The sequence below is a fragment of the Taudactylus pleione genome, unplaced genomic scaffold (assembly GCF_031769625.1).
Source record: "Taudactylus pleione unplaced genomic scaffold, aTauple2 ptg000198l, whole genome shotgun sequence".
Classification (NCBI taxonomy): Eukaryota; Metazoa; Chordata; class Amphibia; order Anura; family Myobatrachidae; genus Taudactylus; species Taudactylus pleione.
In genome coordinates, this window is record NW_028284600.1 from 7,579,432 (window position 1) to 7,596,499 (window position 17,068).

Below are 17,068 nucleotides of genomic sequence, written 5' to 3' on the forward strand. Positions count from 1 at the left end.
GCTGGAAATGGCGTTGTAACACAACCGGTGAGTGTGCCAAGATTAAGAGGTTGTCTAGGGATGGCAGGATTCTGACTCCCTGGCGCCTGAGGTGGGCCACCATATCTGCCATTATTTGGTAAAGACCTGTAACTGGTAATGCTGCTGCAGAACAGCAAACTGTAGGAAACGCTGGTGGGTTTCAGTAATAGGTACATGCAGGTATGTATCCTTAATGTCCAGAGAAACCATGAAATCCCAGGCTCCAATGCCAGGACAATTGATCGTAGGGTTTCCATGCGGAACTTGGGCACTGGGATAAATTTGTTGAGAGGTTTGAGATTCAGAATAGGCCAATAAGACCCATTCGGCTTCCGAATCAAAAAGAGAGTGGAATAAAAACCAGTTCCTCTCTGAGCCGAAGGCTCCAGTATTATCACACCTGACAGTATAAAAACAAAGCTTGGGGCTGCCTAAGCAGTCCCCCTGTTCTAAAGGTGCGACCGGTCCTGCCGGCACCAAACAAAAAACTGTCTGCCTGTGGCTGGGGGCAGGGTATATGTGGAGGAGGACCAATGCATCCTGGGAGGTAAAGCTTTGACTGTTTATTGCCCGAATATCTCCAACCACACACACCCCATGGTATCCCTGAGGATACCCTATGGCCCCTGAAGAAGAAATTATTACCACAGCTAGGTGGATAACTATTCTGCCTACAGTACATAGTATCATAGTATCTAAATGTTTCTGTAGTAAGCTACTATGCTCTCTCTATTAATAACCTGACATAGCTAAGTGCTATTAGCAAATATCCAGCTACAAAGTTAGAAATAAAAAAAAAAGTCCCATCTGGATCAGGTGTTTTAATTGTTTGAGAGGGAGAGGTGTATCAAACCATCTAAAGAGGTCAAGTGGAGATATCAACCAATCATATTCTAGCTATCATTTTATCATTGTACTAAATAATAGTTAGAATCTGATTGGTGCCTGATATATCTCCTCTTTTAACTTCTTTAAGTGTAACTGCTCCTCCTGCTATATATTAGACAAGTAACATGTAATGGTGTGCATAGATTCTTGCTACACAACTGAACGTCAGACATACACACACGCTGTGTAGGATCTAATTGTAGTTAAAATCATACCATCCTTGTCACCCAGAATTCCGGGAGTTACCCAGATCTCTTGGACAGTCTCTCTGGGAACTCCTAGAAAATTACCTTATAAAAGGACCAGAGCCACAAGAAACTGGTTTGTATGTAAAGTTAAATGAATATTTTATGAGACATTACATCGTTTTAAGCATTATCCCTTGTTTATAAATAAGGGATGACAAATTATTTATTCCTACTAAATGTATAGAAAAGAGCTTTGAGAAATTTGATCAACAACGCAGGATTTTCTTGCTGTTGCCTAGTTAGAAGCTTCTGTGTTTGCAACAGTTTTTTTATGCCTTTGTATTATTAGGGTAATAACTAGGGGTTATTATAACTAGATGCTCAGGCCCCTCTGCATATTTGTATGCCCTAAGGGAAGTGACGGAACAGGAGATCATAAGGCAGCAAAGCATTTATATGATTCCAAAAAGAAAATACACATGTAATATTCCACTAGCAGTGCTTAGTCAGGCTTTATAGGAAAGCTGTATAGTCAGCACCCACCAATTACATCTCTGGATAAATAAAGTTCTATTGTCATGGAAACATCTTTAATTGGTTACCTGATTGGAATACAAGAGCAATGAGAGGAAGAGAATTTAATTTGGAGGTTTAATATTTAGTCAATAAACCCTTTAAACAAGACATACAGCAAGTTATCTAAATCTTAGCAGCACCTGAGTAAAGGTTGATCTTACAAAACATCAATGGCTCAAGAACTATTATATAAATTCTAGTATGTGTCAGTATTATTATTACACAGTATCACAGATGAAGTGAAGGATTCACGGGAAAACAACGCTATTCTCCACAGAAAGACATAAACACTCATCTGTTAAATTCCATTTATATAGCGCCCCTCATTTACCCTCTAACAGCTACAGTACGCGGATTTATGTATGGGAATGACACACTTCAAGGCACTTCTGCTATAAAGGGGTTTGTTGTAGGAGGACGGTGTGAGGTCACTGGTCAGTGATCCCAGAAGCCAGGAGGACATCCACTGCCTGGGCTAAATTATCCACATAGCCATCTGCAGTCACTTGCGGGTGGTTCTCATCGCTAGGTCTAGAGGAGAGAGAGAGAGAGATAGAGATCGTGCTGTAATGTACTAATGTGGGCTATGCAGGGACAGATTTACAAGGATGAGAGACTTTTAAGATTGGGTCCAGCAGGTCTCACCTGTATTTCCCTGTTCTGACGAGCACGGCCCGTATACCACAGCTCTGTGCACCTCCAATATCATTAACCAAATCGTCCCCAATCATGACAGCCTGGGATCGGCAAGATGCAAGAGTCAGTATTATGAGCTATAATCCTACCAAAGCTATAGCGGCACATAGAACTGTACATAGAGTAATAGTATTTGAATGAATGGTTTAAGCCGGTGACACACAGCAGAGGCGGCCATTTTGTGGCCTGACCCAACAGTCATGAATAAAAGAGCAACAGAGAGAAAACCTTCAGGGCGCTACTAATTTCTGCTTGGTTTTATTTGGAAAATTATTGTCTTTTTTTATACATCGTTTCGGTTTGAACATGCCACAGGGGAGATGTACTTGGAGAGAGATATAGTGGAGGAGAGATAAAGTACTAACCAATCAGCTCCTAGCTATCACGTTACAGGCTGTGTTTGATGTATGACATTTATGAGCTTATTGGTTGATACTTTATATCTCTCCAAGGCTTAGTACATCTACCTCACAGGTGTTCCTTTTTCTCCTAACAACCATTCATTCTAACGGAGGACACACTTAAGACTATTTATATCCCAGAAAAAAAAGAATATTGATTTATACTACGCTTTATGTAAGCAAAATACCTGAGGGGTCATCAAACCCTGAACACGGCCTTTATTATATACCTGTGGACTTATTTATTGAGCCTGTATAGGCATTTTCATCACATCACAGTGTTACATTATTTCTGTTTTATTCTCTCCCCTCATATGTACTAAGAGAGTAATGCCGGGTACACACTAGACAATCCGGCCGTGTACCAGTTATGTTGCGGACGATGCACGTTCCCGCAACGGGCAACATAGTTAGCATGGCCCCCGCCACGTCGCTGCCAGCATCGGCAAGTGTGTACGCATAGTCTAGTGTGTACCGGCCTTAGGAAAGTGCCAGACACCTACTGGATGATCCTAAGTGAAGTTGTTGCTTATAATTATTTATTACCTGTTATTTATATAGCGCACACATATTCCGCAGCGCTTTACAGAGAATATTTGGCCATTCACATCAGTCCCTGCCCCAGTGGAGCTTATATTCTATGATCCCTATCACATGCACACACACACATACACTAGTGTATGAGGACGCATCTGTAATGGTGTATGAGGACGCATCTGTAATGGTGTATGAGGACGCATCTGTAATGGTGTATGAGGACACATGTGTAATAGTGTATGAGGACACATCTGTAATAGTGTATGAGGACACATCTGTAATAGTGTATGAGGACACATCTGTAATAGTGTATGAGGACACATCTGTAATAGTGTATGAGGACACATCTGTAATAGTGTATGAGGACGCATCTGTAATAGTGTATGAGGACGCATCTGTAATAGTGTATGAGGACGCATCTGTAATGGTGTATGAGGACGCATCTGTAATGGTGTATGAGGACGCATCTGTAATAGTGTATGAGGACACATCTGTAATAGTGTATGAGGACACATCTGTAATAGTGTATGAGGACGCATCTGTAATGGTGTATGAGGACGCATCTGTAATGGTGTATGAGGACGCATGTGTAATAGTGTATGAGGACGCATCTGTAATGGTGTATGAGGACGCATCTGTAATGGTGTATGAGGACGCATCTGTAATGGTGTATGAGGACGCATCTGTAATGGTGTATGAGGACACATGTGTAAGAGTGTATGAGGACACATGTGTAAGAGTGTATGAGGACACATGTGTAAGAGTGTATGAGGACGCATGTGTAATGGTGTATGAGGACGCATGTGTAAGAGTGTATGAGGACGCATGTGTAAGAGTGTATGAGGACACATGTGTAATAGTGTATGAGGACACATGTGTAATAGTGTATGAGGACGCATGTGTAATAGTGTATGAGGACGCATGTGTAATAGTGTATGAGGACGCATCTGTAATAGTGTATGAGGACGCATCTGTAACAGTGTATGAGGACGCATCTGTAACAGTGTATGAGGACGCATCTGTAAGAGTGTATGAGGACGCATCTGTAATAGTGTATGAGGACGCATCTGTAATGGTGTATGAGGACACATCTGTAATAGTGTATGAGGACGCATCTGTAATAGTGTATGAGGACACATCTGTAATAGTGTATGAGGACGCATCTGTAATAGTGTATGAGGACACATGTGTAATAGTGTATGAGGACACATCTGTAGGAGACATAATACAGGTGTTTAATGTACTTCTGAACTAGGGGCTTCATTCAGCAAGGATCGCTAATACGATCACGTCTGCAATCGCGCACGCAGGTCTGCTGCGAAAGTGTGCTAAAGCATGCAATCGCAAAGCGATCGCACGGAAAGAAAGCAGATGCCCACTTCTCCTCTCTCACATCCGTAATATCTTGCAGCGGTGTCACCCGGGGTGGAGAGGGCTGCTGCCGCCAGAAAGGGGAGTGACCTCGCGAGCAAGGGGCGTAGCTTCGCTTCCCGAACCCCTGTGGTCCCGTGTTTCTTACGGGGAAGGGGGGCGTTTTGTGCAGTGTGCCCGCTCCCTCACAGTGTCAGGAGCCAAGTGCTGCACTCAATACTACAGCGCAGCACTCCTGTCACTGAGGTGGAGTCTGCATCTTGGTGTCACTCCTCGGCACCCTGGTGCGGCCCGCACCTCCCTTATGAAGCCACTGTCTTGCAAACCTCCTCAAATATTGGAAACATCGGGTACCATCGACCCCTCACGCAGAATTACCGCAGCCCTGACCTTACCACTAAATTGCAAACCTCGTTGCACGCATTGAGTACTCAAGCTGCGCATGCAATCACAGTGGCTAATTTATGCACGCCCATGCAACAGCGGCATGACCACCACCCCGTCACCACCCACAAACGCTCACTGCCTGTCAATCATTCTACGATGGCTCTACGTGGTCTCCGTGATCGCTGTGGTGCCTTCATGCACTGTGATGCATATGCATGCGCAGTAAGCAACAATCGCCATCTGCGTACGCTTTAGCAACCCTTGCTGAATAGGCTTGCTGAATTGGTGGTTAAATTAACCACCAATAGAAATAATAAAAATAATAAGTTACTTATATGTCAAAACTTATTCCATTTATTCATTAATAATATAATACACAGCAATGACAGAAACTGACTAGTACTAATGTCGGAGAAACGCTTCAGTTCTGTTAAAGGGTTGGGTACAAAATCTCAACGGTCAAAATACTGACAGCGGCATCCTGCCAGATTTTTGTAAGTATTATAGCCCTTACCCTAACCTTCTCCCTAACCCACCCCTCCTGCAGCCTAACCCTAACCATCTCCCTAGAGCCTAACTCTAACCCTCTCCCTAATGCCTAATCCTAACCCAACCCTACCGCAGCCTAACTCTAACCCACCCCTTCCACAGCCTAACCCTAATCCTCTCCCTAGTGCCTAACCCTAACCCTCCCCCTAATCCCTAACCAACCTCCTAGTGCATATCCCTCCCCCTAAAGCCTAATCCTAACCCTCCCCCTAGTGCCTATCCCTCCCCCTAGTGCCTAACCCTCCCCCTAATGCCTAACCCTCCTCCTAGTGCCTAACCCTAACCCTCCCCTAGTGCCTAACCCTCCCCCTAATGCCTAACTCTCCCCCAAGTGCCTATCCCTCCCCCTAATGCCTAACCCTCCCCCAAGTGCCTATCCCTCCCCTAATGCCTAACCCTCCCCCTAGTGCCTATTCCCTCCCCTTAATGCCTAACCCTCCCCCTAATGCCTAACCCTCCCCCTAGTGCCTAACCCTCCCCCTAGTGCCTAACCCTCTCCCTAGTGCCTAACCCTCCCCCTAGTGCCTATCCCTCCCCTTAATGCCTAACCCTCCCCATAATGCCTAACCCTCCCCCTAATGCCTAACCCTCCTTCTAATGCCTAACCCTCCCCCTAATGCCTAACCCTAACTCTCCCCCTGGTGCCCAACCCTAACCCACCCCCTAGTGCCTAATCCTAACCCTCCCCCTAATGCCAAATCCTAACCCTCCCCCTAATGCCTAATCCTAACCCTTCCCATAGTTCCTAACCCTCCCCCTAATGCCTAACCCTCCCCCTAGTGCCTAATCCTTTCCCTCCCCCTAATGCCTAACCCTAAACCTCCCCCTAAAGCCTAATCCTCCCCCTAGTGCCTAACCCTCCCCCTAATGCCCAATCCTCCCCCTCATCTAGTACCTAATCCTAACTCTTCCACTAATGCCTAATCTTAACCCTTCCCCTATTGCCTAATCCTAACTCTCCCCCTAATGCCTAACATTCCTCCTAGTGTATAACCCTAACCCTCCACTAATGCCTAACCCTACCCTAGTGCCTAACCCTCCCCCTAGTGCCTAATTCTCCCCCTAGTGCCTAATCCTATCCCTTCCCCTAATGCCTAACCCTCCCCCTAATGCCTAATCCTGTCCCTTCCCCTAATGCCTAATCCTATCTCTCCCCCTAAAGCCTAACCATAACCCTCCCCCAGTGCATAACCCTATTCCTCCCCCTAATGCCTAATCCTAAACCTCCCCCTAATGCCTAATCCTAACTCTCCCCCTAATGCCTAACATTCCCCCTAGTGTATAACCCTAACCCTCCCCTAGTGCCTAACCCTCCCCCTAGTGCCTAACCCTCCCCCTAGTGCCTAATTCTCCCCCTAGTGCCTAATCCTATCCCTTCCCCTAATGCCTAACCCTCCCCCTAATGCCTAATCCTGTCCCTTCCCCTAATGCCTAATCCTATCTCTCCCCCTAAAGCCTAACCATAACCCTCCCCCAGTGCATAACCCTATTCCTCCCCCTAATGCCTAATCCTAAACCTCCCCCTAATGCCTAACCCTAACCCTCCCCCTAATGCCTAACCATAACCCTCTCCCAGTGCATAACCCAAACCCTCCCCTAGTGCCTAACCCTAACCCTCCCCCTAATGCCTAACCCTAACCCTCCCCCTAATGCCTAACCCTACCCCTAGTGCCTAGTCCTAACCCTTCCCCTAACCCTAATATTTAGCCGCAATCTGTCGGCATCCTGACTGTCGGGATGCTGACTACATTTCCTCCAAAACTGCACTTGCACTTGTATATCCCGCTTGTGGGTTGGACTTTAGACCTCCGATAAAGAGGTCTTTACATTGTATGTGTGCACATAATTCACCCTCCTTAACTGCAGTAATACAGGTGCATCCTGTATTACAATTCTTTGGAGTCCAGATATATTATTTTTTCCTATGTGGCTTTATATGTAATTGAATGTCATCACTGTGTGTTCTCACCTCATGTGGCTGCACTCCCATCTCCGTCAGCGCGGACATGAAGAAGTTTTTAGATGGCTTTCCCACCACCTCGGCGGTGATATCACAGGCGTACTAATGGGCATAGAAGAGGGATTATGGGGATGTAATAAATTAGGCAACATACACATGGCGTTCATTTTAAGCAAGTCATGTCTATTAAATGCAATTTGACATTTATAATCCAAGAAAACAATAATGTAACTGAACAGACCTGCACACACACATCCTGAAAAGTGCTGCAATTGTGGCAATTTCAGTGTCATCTGCATTTGATGGTAAATAATATACAATGGAGCTGTGCGTCAGGTACACAGGACACTATGCTGCAATGAAGATCTGACACGTGATTTTGAACATGCATGTGGCCAGGGGCGTATCTATCATGGGTGCAAGGTGTGCGGGACACATTAGTCTTATTCTTACCCGTCCATAGTGCTGCTATGCAGCGCCGTGCCACCACTGCAGAGCAGCAAAAATCACTGGGAAAATGGTGGTGGCCATTTTCCCAGTGACTCACGCATGAACAGTACTGCTGTCCCCGGGAAAACAGAGCGGACACCATTTTCCCAGAGACCCACGCATGTGCAGTAGATTCTGGCACTAAGCCAGAATCTGCTGCACCCGGTGCACGGTGGCACACGGGCCCCCTCCTCCCTGCACGTGGCGCTGTTAAAGCGTGGTAGGTCTGCCCTTTACACCAGAGCCACACTTGTGTCTATGAGTTCTTGGTGTTCACAGAAAAGTACAGACTCGCTTACCTCCAGAGCTTTCATATAAGCCCCTACGTCTAGCTTCAGGCCATCAGTCTCTTTGTAATAACGTCTACAAAATATAAATACACAGAATTTTAGATGAACTCATCACCACATGAACGGACATAAGTAGTTAACAAGTCAGATTAGTGATCCCTATGCTGCTAAGTATAATCAACATTAAGGGGCTGATATATTAAATATTATTTGCAGTATATTATTATATTAGTATATACTGGAAAATAATAAGTATCTGCTGAATGTACCAAGGACGGACTGCAGCAGATATCTCCAATAGGTTTCTATGGGGACTGCAAAGCTGTCAGATTCACCAAGTGAACTTGGGGCCTGATTCAGAGCAGGATGCTATTTGCGCTCGCTAGTTCAGAAAAAGGGGCTGGCTATTTAAATTGAGCGCTCGCTCTTTGCGGTCTGTTGACGCCTCTATGTCTGAGCGAGCGAGCGAAACATGCGCTCGCTATTTTGTAAAGACGCCCCTTGGCCGCTCGCATCATACGTCATCTCCGCTATTTATTAGATTAATCGTGTACATCGAAAGGTGTATGAACTGCTCGCAGTGCTTGTGGTAGCATTTTCCTACCGCAATCATGCGAGCAGTTCAGGCTAAAAGACAACCAAGTGACGTGGTCGATGATGCTGCTTTGTTAATTATGCACACCCTTAAAACGCCCGTTTTGACCATATGGCACGCCTGCGTTCGGATCTCCACTCCCCGTTTTCAAGCACCTTCCCCTGTTACCACCCACAAACGCCTCATTCTGTCACTCAAATTAGCAGGCATTCGCTATTTTGCGAGCACACGATTTCCGACCGCACTGACTGGTTGGCGCATGCGCATTACAACCCATACGCATGCGCAGATGTGCGAACATCGCTCGGAGCGAACGAGCGGCCGCTTACGAGCGGCTCTGAATCAGGCCCTTGGCCCCGATAAGCTCTATGGGCTTCTAACTTGCAAACTGTTACGGAGCAGTGGGAGTCATTAGCGAGGTAAGGTGTGTGCTCCAGCTCCCACTACACAGGATTATATTATAGATATTGATTTATAATAGAAAAAAAGTGTTGAAGGGACATTTTTATTACACTGCAGACATTCACAATGTTTAGTATGAAGTAACATAGAGCTCGCCAGCGGGTCGATGGTCAGCCAGTGCGCACGCGCTTCACTCGCTCCGGGGCTCGCTACAAACCAGGCGGCTGTCGATGTTAATCGACAGCTCGCCCCCTTTTGTAGGCGGGTGGGGGGGTGGATGAACAAACAGAGGCGTTCCCGAAGGAACGCCTGCCGTTTGTGGGCAGCCCTGCTGACATAATTTGTGATGTCAGTAGTGAACTTCATGCTCTATTAGAGCAGGAAGTTCACTCGGGCTTGCGGGAACCGAGACCCTACCACAAGGGTCTCGTCGCAAGCCCAATGGTCACGATAATCGCGACCATCGCCAGGCCACTAGCAAAAGCTGTGGATGGTCACCCACAGCTATGCGAGCGGCCTGGAGGCGGATTTTTTTTTTTTTTTTAAATCCGCCCTGATTCAGAGCGAGCGCTCGCAAATAGCGAGTGCCTCTGAATAAGACCCAGAGTAATTAACTCATGCTCCTTTACTGGTTTGTTTTTGTACATAGTCAAACCAGTGAAAACCTCACCACCTATAACCCAAGTGTCACCTACAATATAAACCATAAAATACACACGTGTGTGAAATGCGAGTCTGTAAAAATTAACTTGATACTTCCATATCATTAATACTCACTTATCTAGTAGGAAGAAGGGGTTGGATATGGGATGCTGGCGTTCGGGATGTCGGCATCGGGATTCTGACTGCCGGAATCCCGAACGCCAGCATCCCGTATCAGGGACACTTGTCGGTCGGCATCCTAACCCTCCCCCTCTCCCTACCCTAACCCTCCCAAGTGTCTAACCCTAACCTCCCCCTCCCTGCAACCTAAACCTAACCCTCCCCCCTTTGTTCCTTACCCTAACATTCCCCCCTTAATGCCTAACACTAACCTCCCTACTCACCTTTCGGGATGTCAGTACCGGGATTCTGACAGGTGTCAGGATTCCGCTGCCGGCATTCTGACCGGCGGAATCCCCTGCATCGGTATTATGACCGCATCCCGGTAGAAGGTTTGCTGTTCCAACACCTTATTGTAAAGTCCATATCACGTTAGTAAATAAACTCTGGGAGCAAATAAGGATTTCTATAGACAATACCCCTTACGGTATTTCCTACAAAGTGTACAGTATATTCCTTCATATCTAACTGACAAAACCCCAGCAGGAACTAAACCACTCACCCCTTTCCTAGAGATAGGAGAACTGGTTTCTCCAGACCCAGCAGCACCTGAAATGCTTTGTTGAGGTTCTGATAAGAGAAGTTTTCAGCTGCGTCTCCAAGTACAACACAGTTGGGTTCAGATTTATCAGTGGACTGAAACTCAGGGAGAAGATCTGTAATGAGAGAGCAGATCGGCATTGACAGATATTACACAGACATCAGTGCATTTGGCTTATCATGTAATTTTTTAATTTATGTTATAATTATACCCTTCTGCGATCTCACAAAAAAAATTGCTAGGTACAAGTCTGCAAAATAAGGTGGGGAGCAAACAGGAAGCGGTCAATATCCCGACTGCGGGGATGCCCGGCGCTCAGAATGGCGGTGCCAGAATCCCGACACTTTTCGGAATCCTGGCGCTGGTATTCCGACCACCAGAATCCCAAAGGTAAGTAGCAGGGTTGGGGGAAGGGTTAGCGTTAGGGGTCAAGGGGAAATGGTTAGGCACTAAGGGGGGAGGGTTAGGGTGCAGGGAGGGGGAGTTTAGGTCTAGGCACTAGGGAAGGGAAGGAGGTTAGGGTCAGGCACCGGGGAGGGAGGGTTAGGGTTGGGAGAGGAGAAGGGTTACAATACTGACCGACAAGTGTTGGTATTCCAACCCTGTCGGGACGCTGGCAATGGGATTCTGACCGCCGGGATCAGGGTGCCGGGATCCCGTACCCATCCCGAGCAAACTATGTATATGAAGGGGTATATTGGTTAGCTTCCTGCCTTACAGCACTGAGGTCTTGGGTTCAATTCCCAACGTTTGGCATTTGTATATTTTCTCCATGTTTGAGTGTGTTTCCTCCAGGTGCTCCTGCTGTGTCCCACAATCCAAATCATAATGGTAGGTTAGTTGGCTTCTGACAAAACATTAACCTCAGTGTGTGTCTATGTGATAGGAGATATAGATTGTAAGCTCATGGGGGCAGGGACTGATGTGGTGGACTAAACATTCTCTGCAAAGCACTACAGAATATATGTGCACTATATAAATAACTGTTAATATATAAAATAAAGTTCCCAAGCTATGAATATGGCCAACATGATTAGATATTTTTCTGTGATAGAACTTGTGTGATATTTCGCATCGTTCATTTGGCAAAATCCTCATTACATGTCCTGTTAGGGACCCTTACAGACAGGTTTCAGAAATGTTGGTCTATGATAAAGAAATGCTGCTTTTTACAAATGAGCTTAGTTTAAAACCATAAGTCTGAATAAAGAAAATGCTTTTATTTTATGTCCAGACATGGGAAGCACTCAGATCGTAATAAGTTCTGAGATAATTCTGGGGAGAACGGCCCTGTATCAAATTAATATAGCAATTAATATAGCAATACATTATTTACAGAATATGCTGCTAACTACGAATCACAGTGAAGGTTAACACCTTACTACATACATTATGCTAATTACTCCATTAAATCCAGCCAATCATATTAAGAGGTATATTTACTAAAGTGCGGGTTTTTAGAAATGGAGATGTTGCCCATAGCAGCCAATCATATTCTAGCTATTATCTTCTAGAAAGTGCTAAATAAATGTTAAGTAGAATCTTATTGGTTGCTATGGGCAACATCTCCACTTCTAAAAACCCGCACTTTAGTAAATATACCCCTAAATGTCATATTATTAAAAAGAAGCAGAATTGAGAACTATTCTGACAGTCTTGTGCCTATTCTGACAGTCTTGTGCCCAAGACATTGCTACATGATATGTGGGAATAAAATTACATGCATTGGAAAACCTAAATAAGAACACAAAATAATATGAAGTGTTTCACACAGAACATGTTCACAGAGAAAGTTTTAACAGACAATTTATTATACATGTTGACAAGATGGCTTCCAGCGTCCATTTTAAATGAACACCAAACGATCACAGTTTATGGGTGGGATGTATTAACCCCAAAATTGCGGTCAACCCCATAAAATGCTCTGCAGCGGATACTGGAGATATCCGTTGTGGCCAGCTGGGACTGCAGTCCCCATAAAGTTCTATGGGACCACCATGTGCCGATATGTACCAAGCTCCGGAAAGCAAAACTCTCCAGAGCTTGTGCCCGATAGGCAATGCCATCTTATAGAAACTTATGGGCTTCTTACCATAGAACTCCCTGGAGAGGGATCTGGCTGATAGCCGCATATGTGCAATAGGACTCCTGGGTCATAAATCCAGGAGTCCTCACAACGCAAAGGACAGCTCTTATCGGAAGTGCTGTCCTTTGCGTATTTATTCTCATTTATTCTTGCATACAGCGCTAATATACGCCACTATACATGCGATAAGTGGCGGGATGTATAGCATGCAATATGCGATGCATGACACATCCAGTCCTATCTACTAATTAACAAACCACTCCTACTTGATGAGGACAAGAGGCTATACTTGCCAATCAGTATGTCTGTCCCAATACCAGGACAGCTGTGTGCCACTAATGGGCGTTGCACCACCTGCCATCTTTAGAAACTGTACAGTCAAGTATGGGAATCTCAATTTTTTGGAAGTCAGGGACACACAGTAAGGTGCGTTGTACTCTGTAAGCGGCTTCCTGTAGAGACAATAATATTATTCTGGAGTGCACACACTTGATATGCACTTGGGTACATTTATCAGAGTACACTGGAAAACTTGTGCTGCCAATCGCAACCAATCGCATTCTAGCTGCCATGTTTGTAGCCCAGGTTACAAAATGATTTTGAACCTATGATTGGTTGCTATGGGCAACACCACAATCTCCCTGTGCACTCATTTTACTAAATGTCTCCCACTTTAAAGTGCTGTAGAAACAAGAGTACATTTTCCCAGGAAACTAAACCAACATTTGCCCATAAGGGGGAGATGTATCTAGCCTTGGAGAAAGATAGAGTGGATAAGTTGCCCAAAGCCACCAATCAGCTTTGAGGCAGCATTTATCAAGTACAGTCTATAAAATAATAGGTAGCAACTGGTTGCTACGAGCAATTTCTCCACTGGTGCATTTCTCTCTTATTTCAGGCAACTGCTCAGCTTTATGTCTCTCCAAGACTGGATACATCTCCCCTTAATGGTGCTGTGCACCTGCAGATAACTTTATTATTAGCTTGTATAAGACCCTCTGACAACATTTAGTAACCCTGTGGGTTTTTCAACCATGTTTTGATAGGAGCAGACAGAACTGTTTAATGTTGTTGCCCTTGTATACTACAGAGCTCTCCATTGCTCTTCGAATTTGTATTATTTATTATCCTTTATTTATGTGGCAGTTACATATTATGAGGCACTTTGCAGAATGTTTAAACATATAAATGAAAGTCATGTGGTGGTCACCCACTTTATGTAATGCTGGTTATGTCAATGTGTCAGCCAATAGATACCTTGGGGGCTTATGTAATGGGGGAGGGGGGGGAGATGTATTATAGCGGCACAGGCGATGGCTCTCTTGCGTTTTACACTTACCATCATGGACCAACAGGTGAGGACGCAATCCCCGTTCCTGCATCAAATTTCTTGCAGCAGGACCCGGAGCAGTAACTTCATCTTCAGATATTTTGAAACCAAATTTCTGTAGTTTATGGACGAATTGACTCCGTGTGGCCTGTGACTCATTCGTGCAGAACCGCAACTTCAACCCAGCTTGCCGGATCCTAACATACAAGAGAGCAGACAGCTAAAATCAATATAAATCACATAGTATATATTTCACCATGTGATGCAAAACTGCAAGGTCATTATAGCCATCTGTCAGCATATAGGACAGATTTATAAGCACCCAAACAGAGAGTGTTGTGAAATGGCTCACACAGTAAATGCAGCAAAGATTAGTTTTCTAAAGAGTGACAGATTTCCATTTGAATCCACTAGCCCCCTCACCATTGGTGCAGAGGTATTGAACAAGCCTGATTCAGAGATTTACGTTAATCCGATGATTAACGTAGTTATCTGATGTTGAGGGGTCTGCGTCTGTGCAGGACCCACTCTGCGCATGTGCAGAACAGGTCCTGCTATCTTGCTCGCAGACCCCCCCCCCAGCATTATTGACATACTGTGGTGTCTGGGAGGGCATGTCTGGTCAATGTTCCTGGAAATGGGGGCGTGTCACCCTCGTTTTCCGGGAGTGACAAGGCCTGGTTCTGCGTCAGGGGTCGCAGGTTCCTGGTCTCTTAAGTAACCAGCGCCCGGTCTGGCTGCGGGAAGCTTCAGTTCCCGCAGCCTGATCAAAGGAGCAACCATTGCGGTTGCAACGTCGGTCGCAGTGCTGGGATCGGAAATGCAGGCAAGGAGGTGTACAACATCTCCTTCTGCATTGGCATCTGAGATGGACAGAATTCACAGACGCTTGTGTGCAGCTCTGCAAATCCGTCCATCTCTACATTAGGCCCAGAATATGGAGCCACTGAAATGGTTATGATTTTTTTTTCCTGTTATCTTGTACTGAGAATGTTATTCCTCTAGATTGGAAACTATTAACATAAGCTGGTAATAACAATATCACAAACACACTTGCTGGGGTCTCTGGATAAAGTCCACCGACAGCTAGCCAGCAAGAAGTTCTATTGTTGAGATCCATGAGAAGGGTCATCAGTAAGATAAAGTCTACACCGCAGGAGCACGCGACTCAGAGTGGGGGGGATCACAGTGCGGTACCTTATGACGCCTCTGGCCTAAATAGTCTGAGGTTCAACACAGCTCTCTGGCTGGTCCCTGGCCAGATGAAAATTATACATAGCACTTAATGTGTAATTGTCCTTCATAACATGAGGTTTTCTCTTTTAAATGAGGCCATTTGGATAAAGAGATAACGAGATCCCAACGTACGCCACTAATATGGCAGCGAAGCATGGCGCACTCAGAGGGTAATGATGCAGGTGAGCCAAGCAGACGAGGGACCAATTATTCCTAATAAATGACTATGTGACCTTCTCAGAACAGTGAGCTGCGGGTGTGACAGGGGGGAACAGCATCTGTTCCTTCATGTAACACTAACTACTCCCAACCAATGTCCTCCCATACGGGCAACATATAAATATAAGCATATTGTACGCTGGGCACAGCTACAGTACAGTACCAGCATTACCACGTCCTTGTAATGCACACCTAGTGACATCATGATGTGCAATATACTTCAGTGTCAGCCCTGTGCTGCAAGCAACTCTACATAATGCATTCTGAGCACCCTGCTGCTGTATTAACATAGGGGTCTATTTATCAAAGCAAATTATATATTATCAATGTAATGTAAATCTGTGGACAAACAGAAGCGCAAACCTGTTCCCCAACACATAACTGATGACATAAGGATGACAGGTAAACACAATTTACTTAATTATTTTGTTTTCTGAATTTCTCATTAACAAACTTTTGGCCTAGGGGTGCCTTGAAAACAATACTGATACTCGAGGGCACTGTGATTCAAAAAAGTTTGGGAGCCACTGCTGTAACAGAAATGTGCCCACAGGTTTGTCACTTGAAGTAATCTTTCAGTAGTGTAACAATGTTCCCATAGTCAAGAAGTCCTCCTTGAAAGTATGTATCGATGTGATATATATAATGGAGATAGATACTTGCTATAACAAGGGTCTACTGCAGACCTGTAATGGTTCACACCGAAGAACCAAGACTTGCAAGTAAGGCATCTGTTTACAGCCACAAGCTCTGTTATACATATAGTTAGTTCCAGACCGGCTATAATAATTGATTGCAGTGAGCGCCGATAACAAATTGCAGGGGAAAATAACACGGCAGGAGCCGGGGACTTACTCTCGCTCAGTGTGTATGGCGCAGCGGCTGTGTATCATCGGGCCGTCCATCCGAGCGTCCTCGGAAAACCGCAAGGAACAGCCCTCCTATGCACGGCTGCAATTGTCCCGGCTGCACTCAACCACCGAGCTCGGTAAGGCTTGCTGGCGTGTAGCAGAAGGTGGGTAGAGTCCTTAACGCGTTTCATCGCACTCACGTGACTTTCTCAAAAGGGATTTTTATTTGATTACTCTACAACAGGTTTAAAAGCGCCGTGGAACTATTCACATAGCATCATTTTTTCTAGTCTGAAACTTCCTGTGCATGAGTAAAAAGCATCAGTCAGGACATATCTTACATTATGTAATCTGAAATAATCCACAAGAAGTAGAAGTATAATCATTTCACAGTGTGGAAATTGGGGGTAATTTTTGCAATTATCACAGTTCAATAAATGAGAATATGGTTAAGATTTCTGGACTGCACACCCTGAATATATATATATATATATATATATATATATATATATATATATAGTGGGAGGTGCTACATGATGAGATTAATTGCAGGCACAAAAACAGACAAATCTCAGGTGCACAACTCCAAATTATTAATAATATATAAATGCAATAAGATTTGAACAATCACAT

The 17,068-nt window shown here is 45.0% G+C and overlaps 1 protein-coding gene across 1 annotated transcript in view; it reads right to left on the reverse strand.

Moving 5' to 3' along the window:
* Positions 1–1,349: 1,349 nt before the first annotated feature.
* The window catches only part of LHPP (phospholysine phosphohistidine inorganic pyrophosphate phosphatase), a 30,251-nt gene continuing 14,532 nt past the window's right edge, over positions 1,350–17,068 (reverse strand). Inside the window, exons 2-7 of the mRNA XM_088476957.1 lie at positions 14,139–14,326; positions 10,675–10,828; positions 8,363–8,426; positions 7,584–7,676; positions 2,319–2,410; positions 1,350–2,204 (exon numbers count right to left, since the gene is read on the reverse strand). Of these exons, the coding sequence (XP_088333083.1) occupies positions 2,102–2,204; positions 2,319–2,410; positions 7,584–7,676; positions 8,363–8,426; positions 10,675–10,828; positions 14,139–14,326 (694 nt within the window). The 3' untranslated portion in view covers positions 1,350–2,101. The remainder of the gene's footprint in view (positions 2,205–2,318; positions 2,411–7,583; positions 7,677–8,362; positions 8,427–10,674; positions 10,829–14,138; positions 14,327–17,068) is intronic.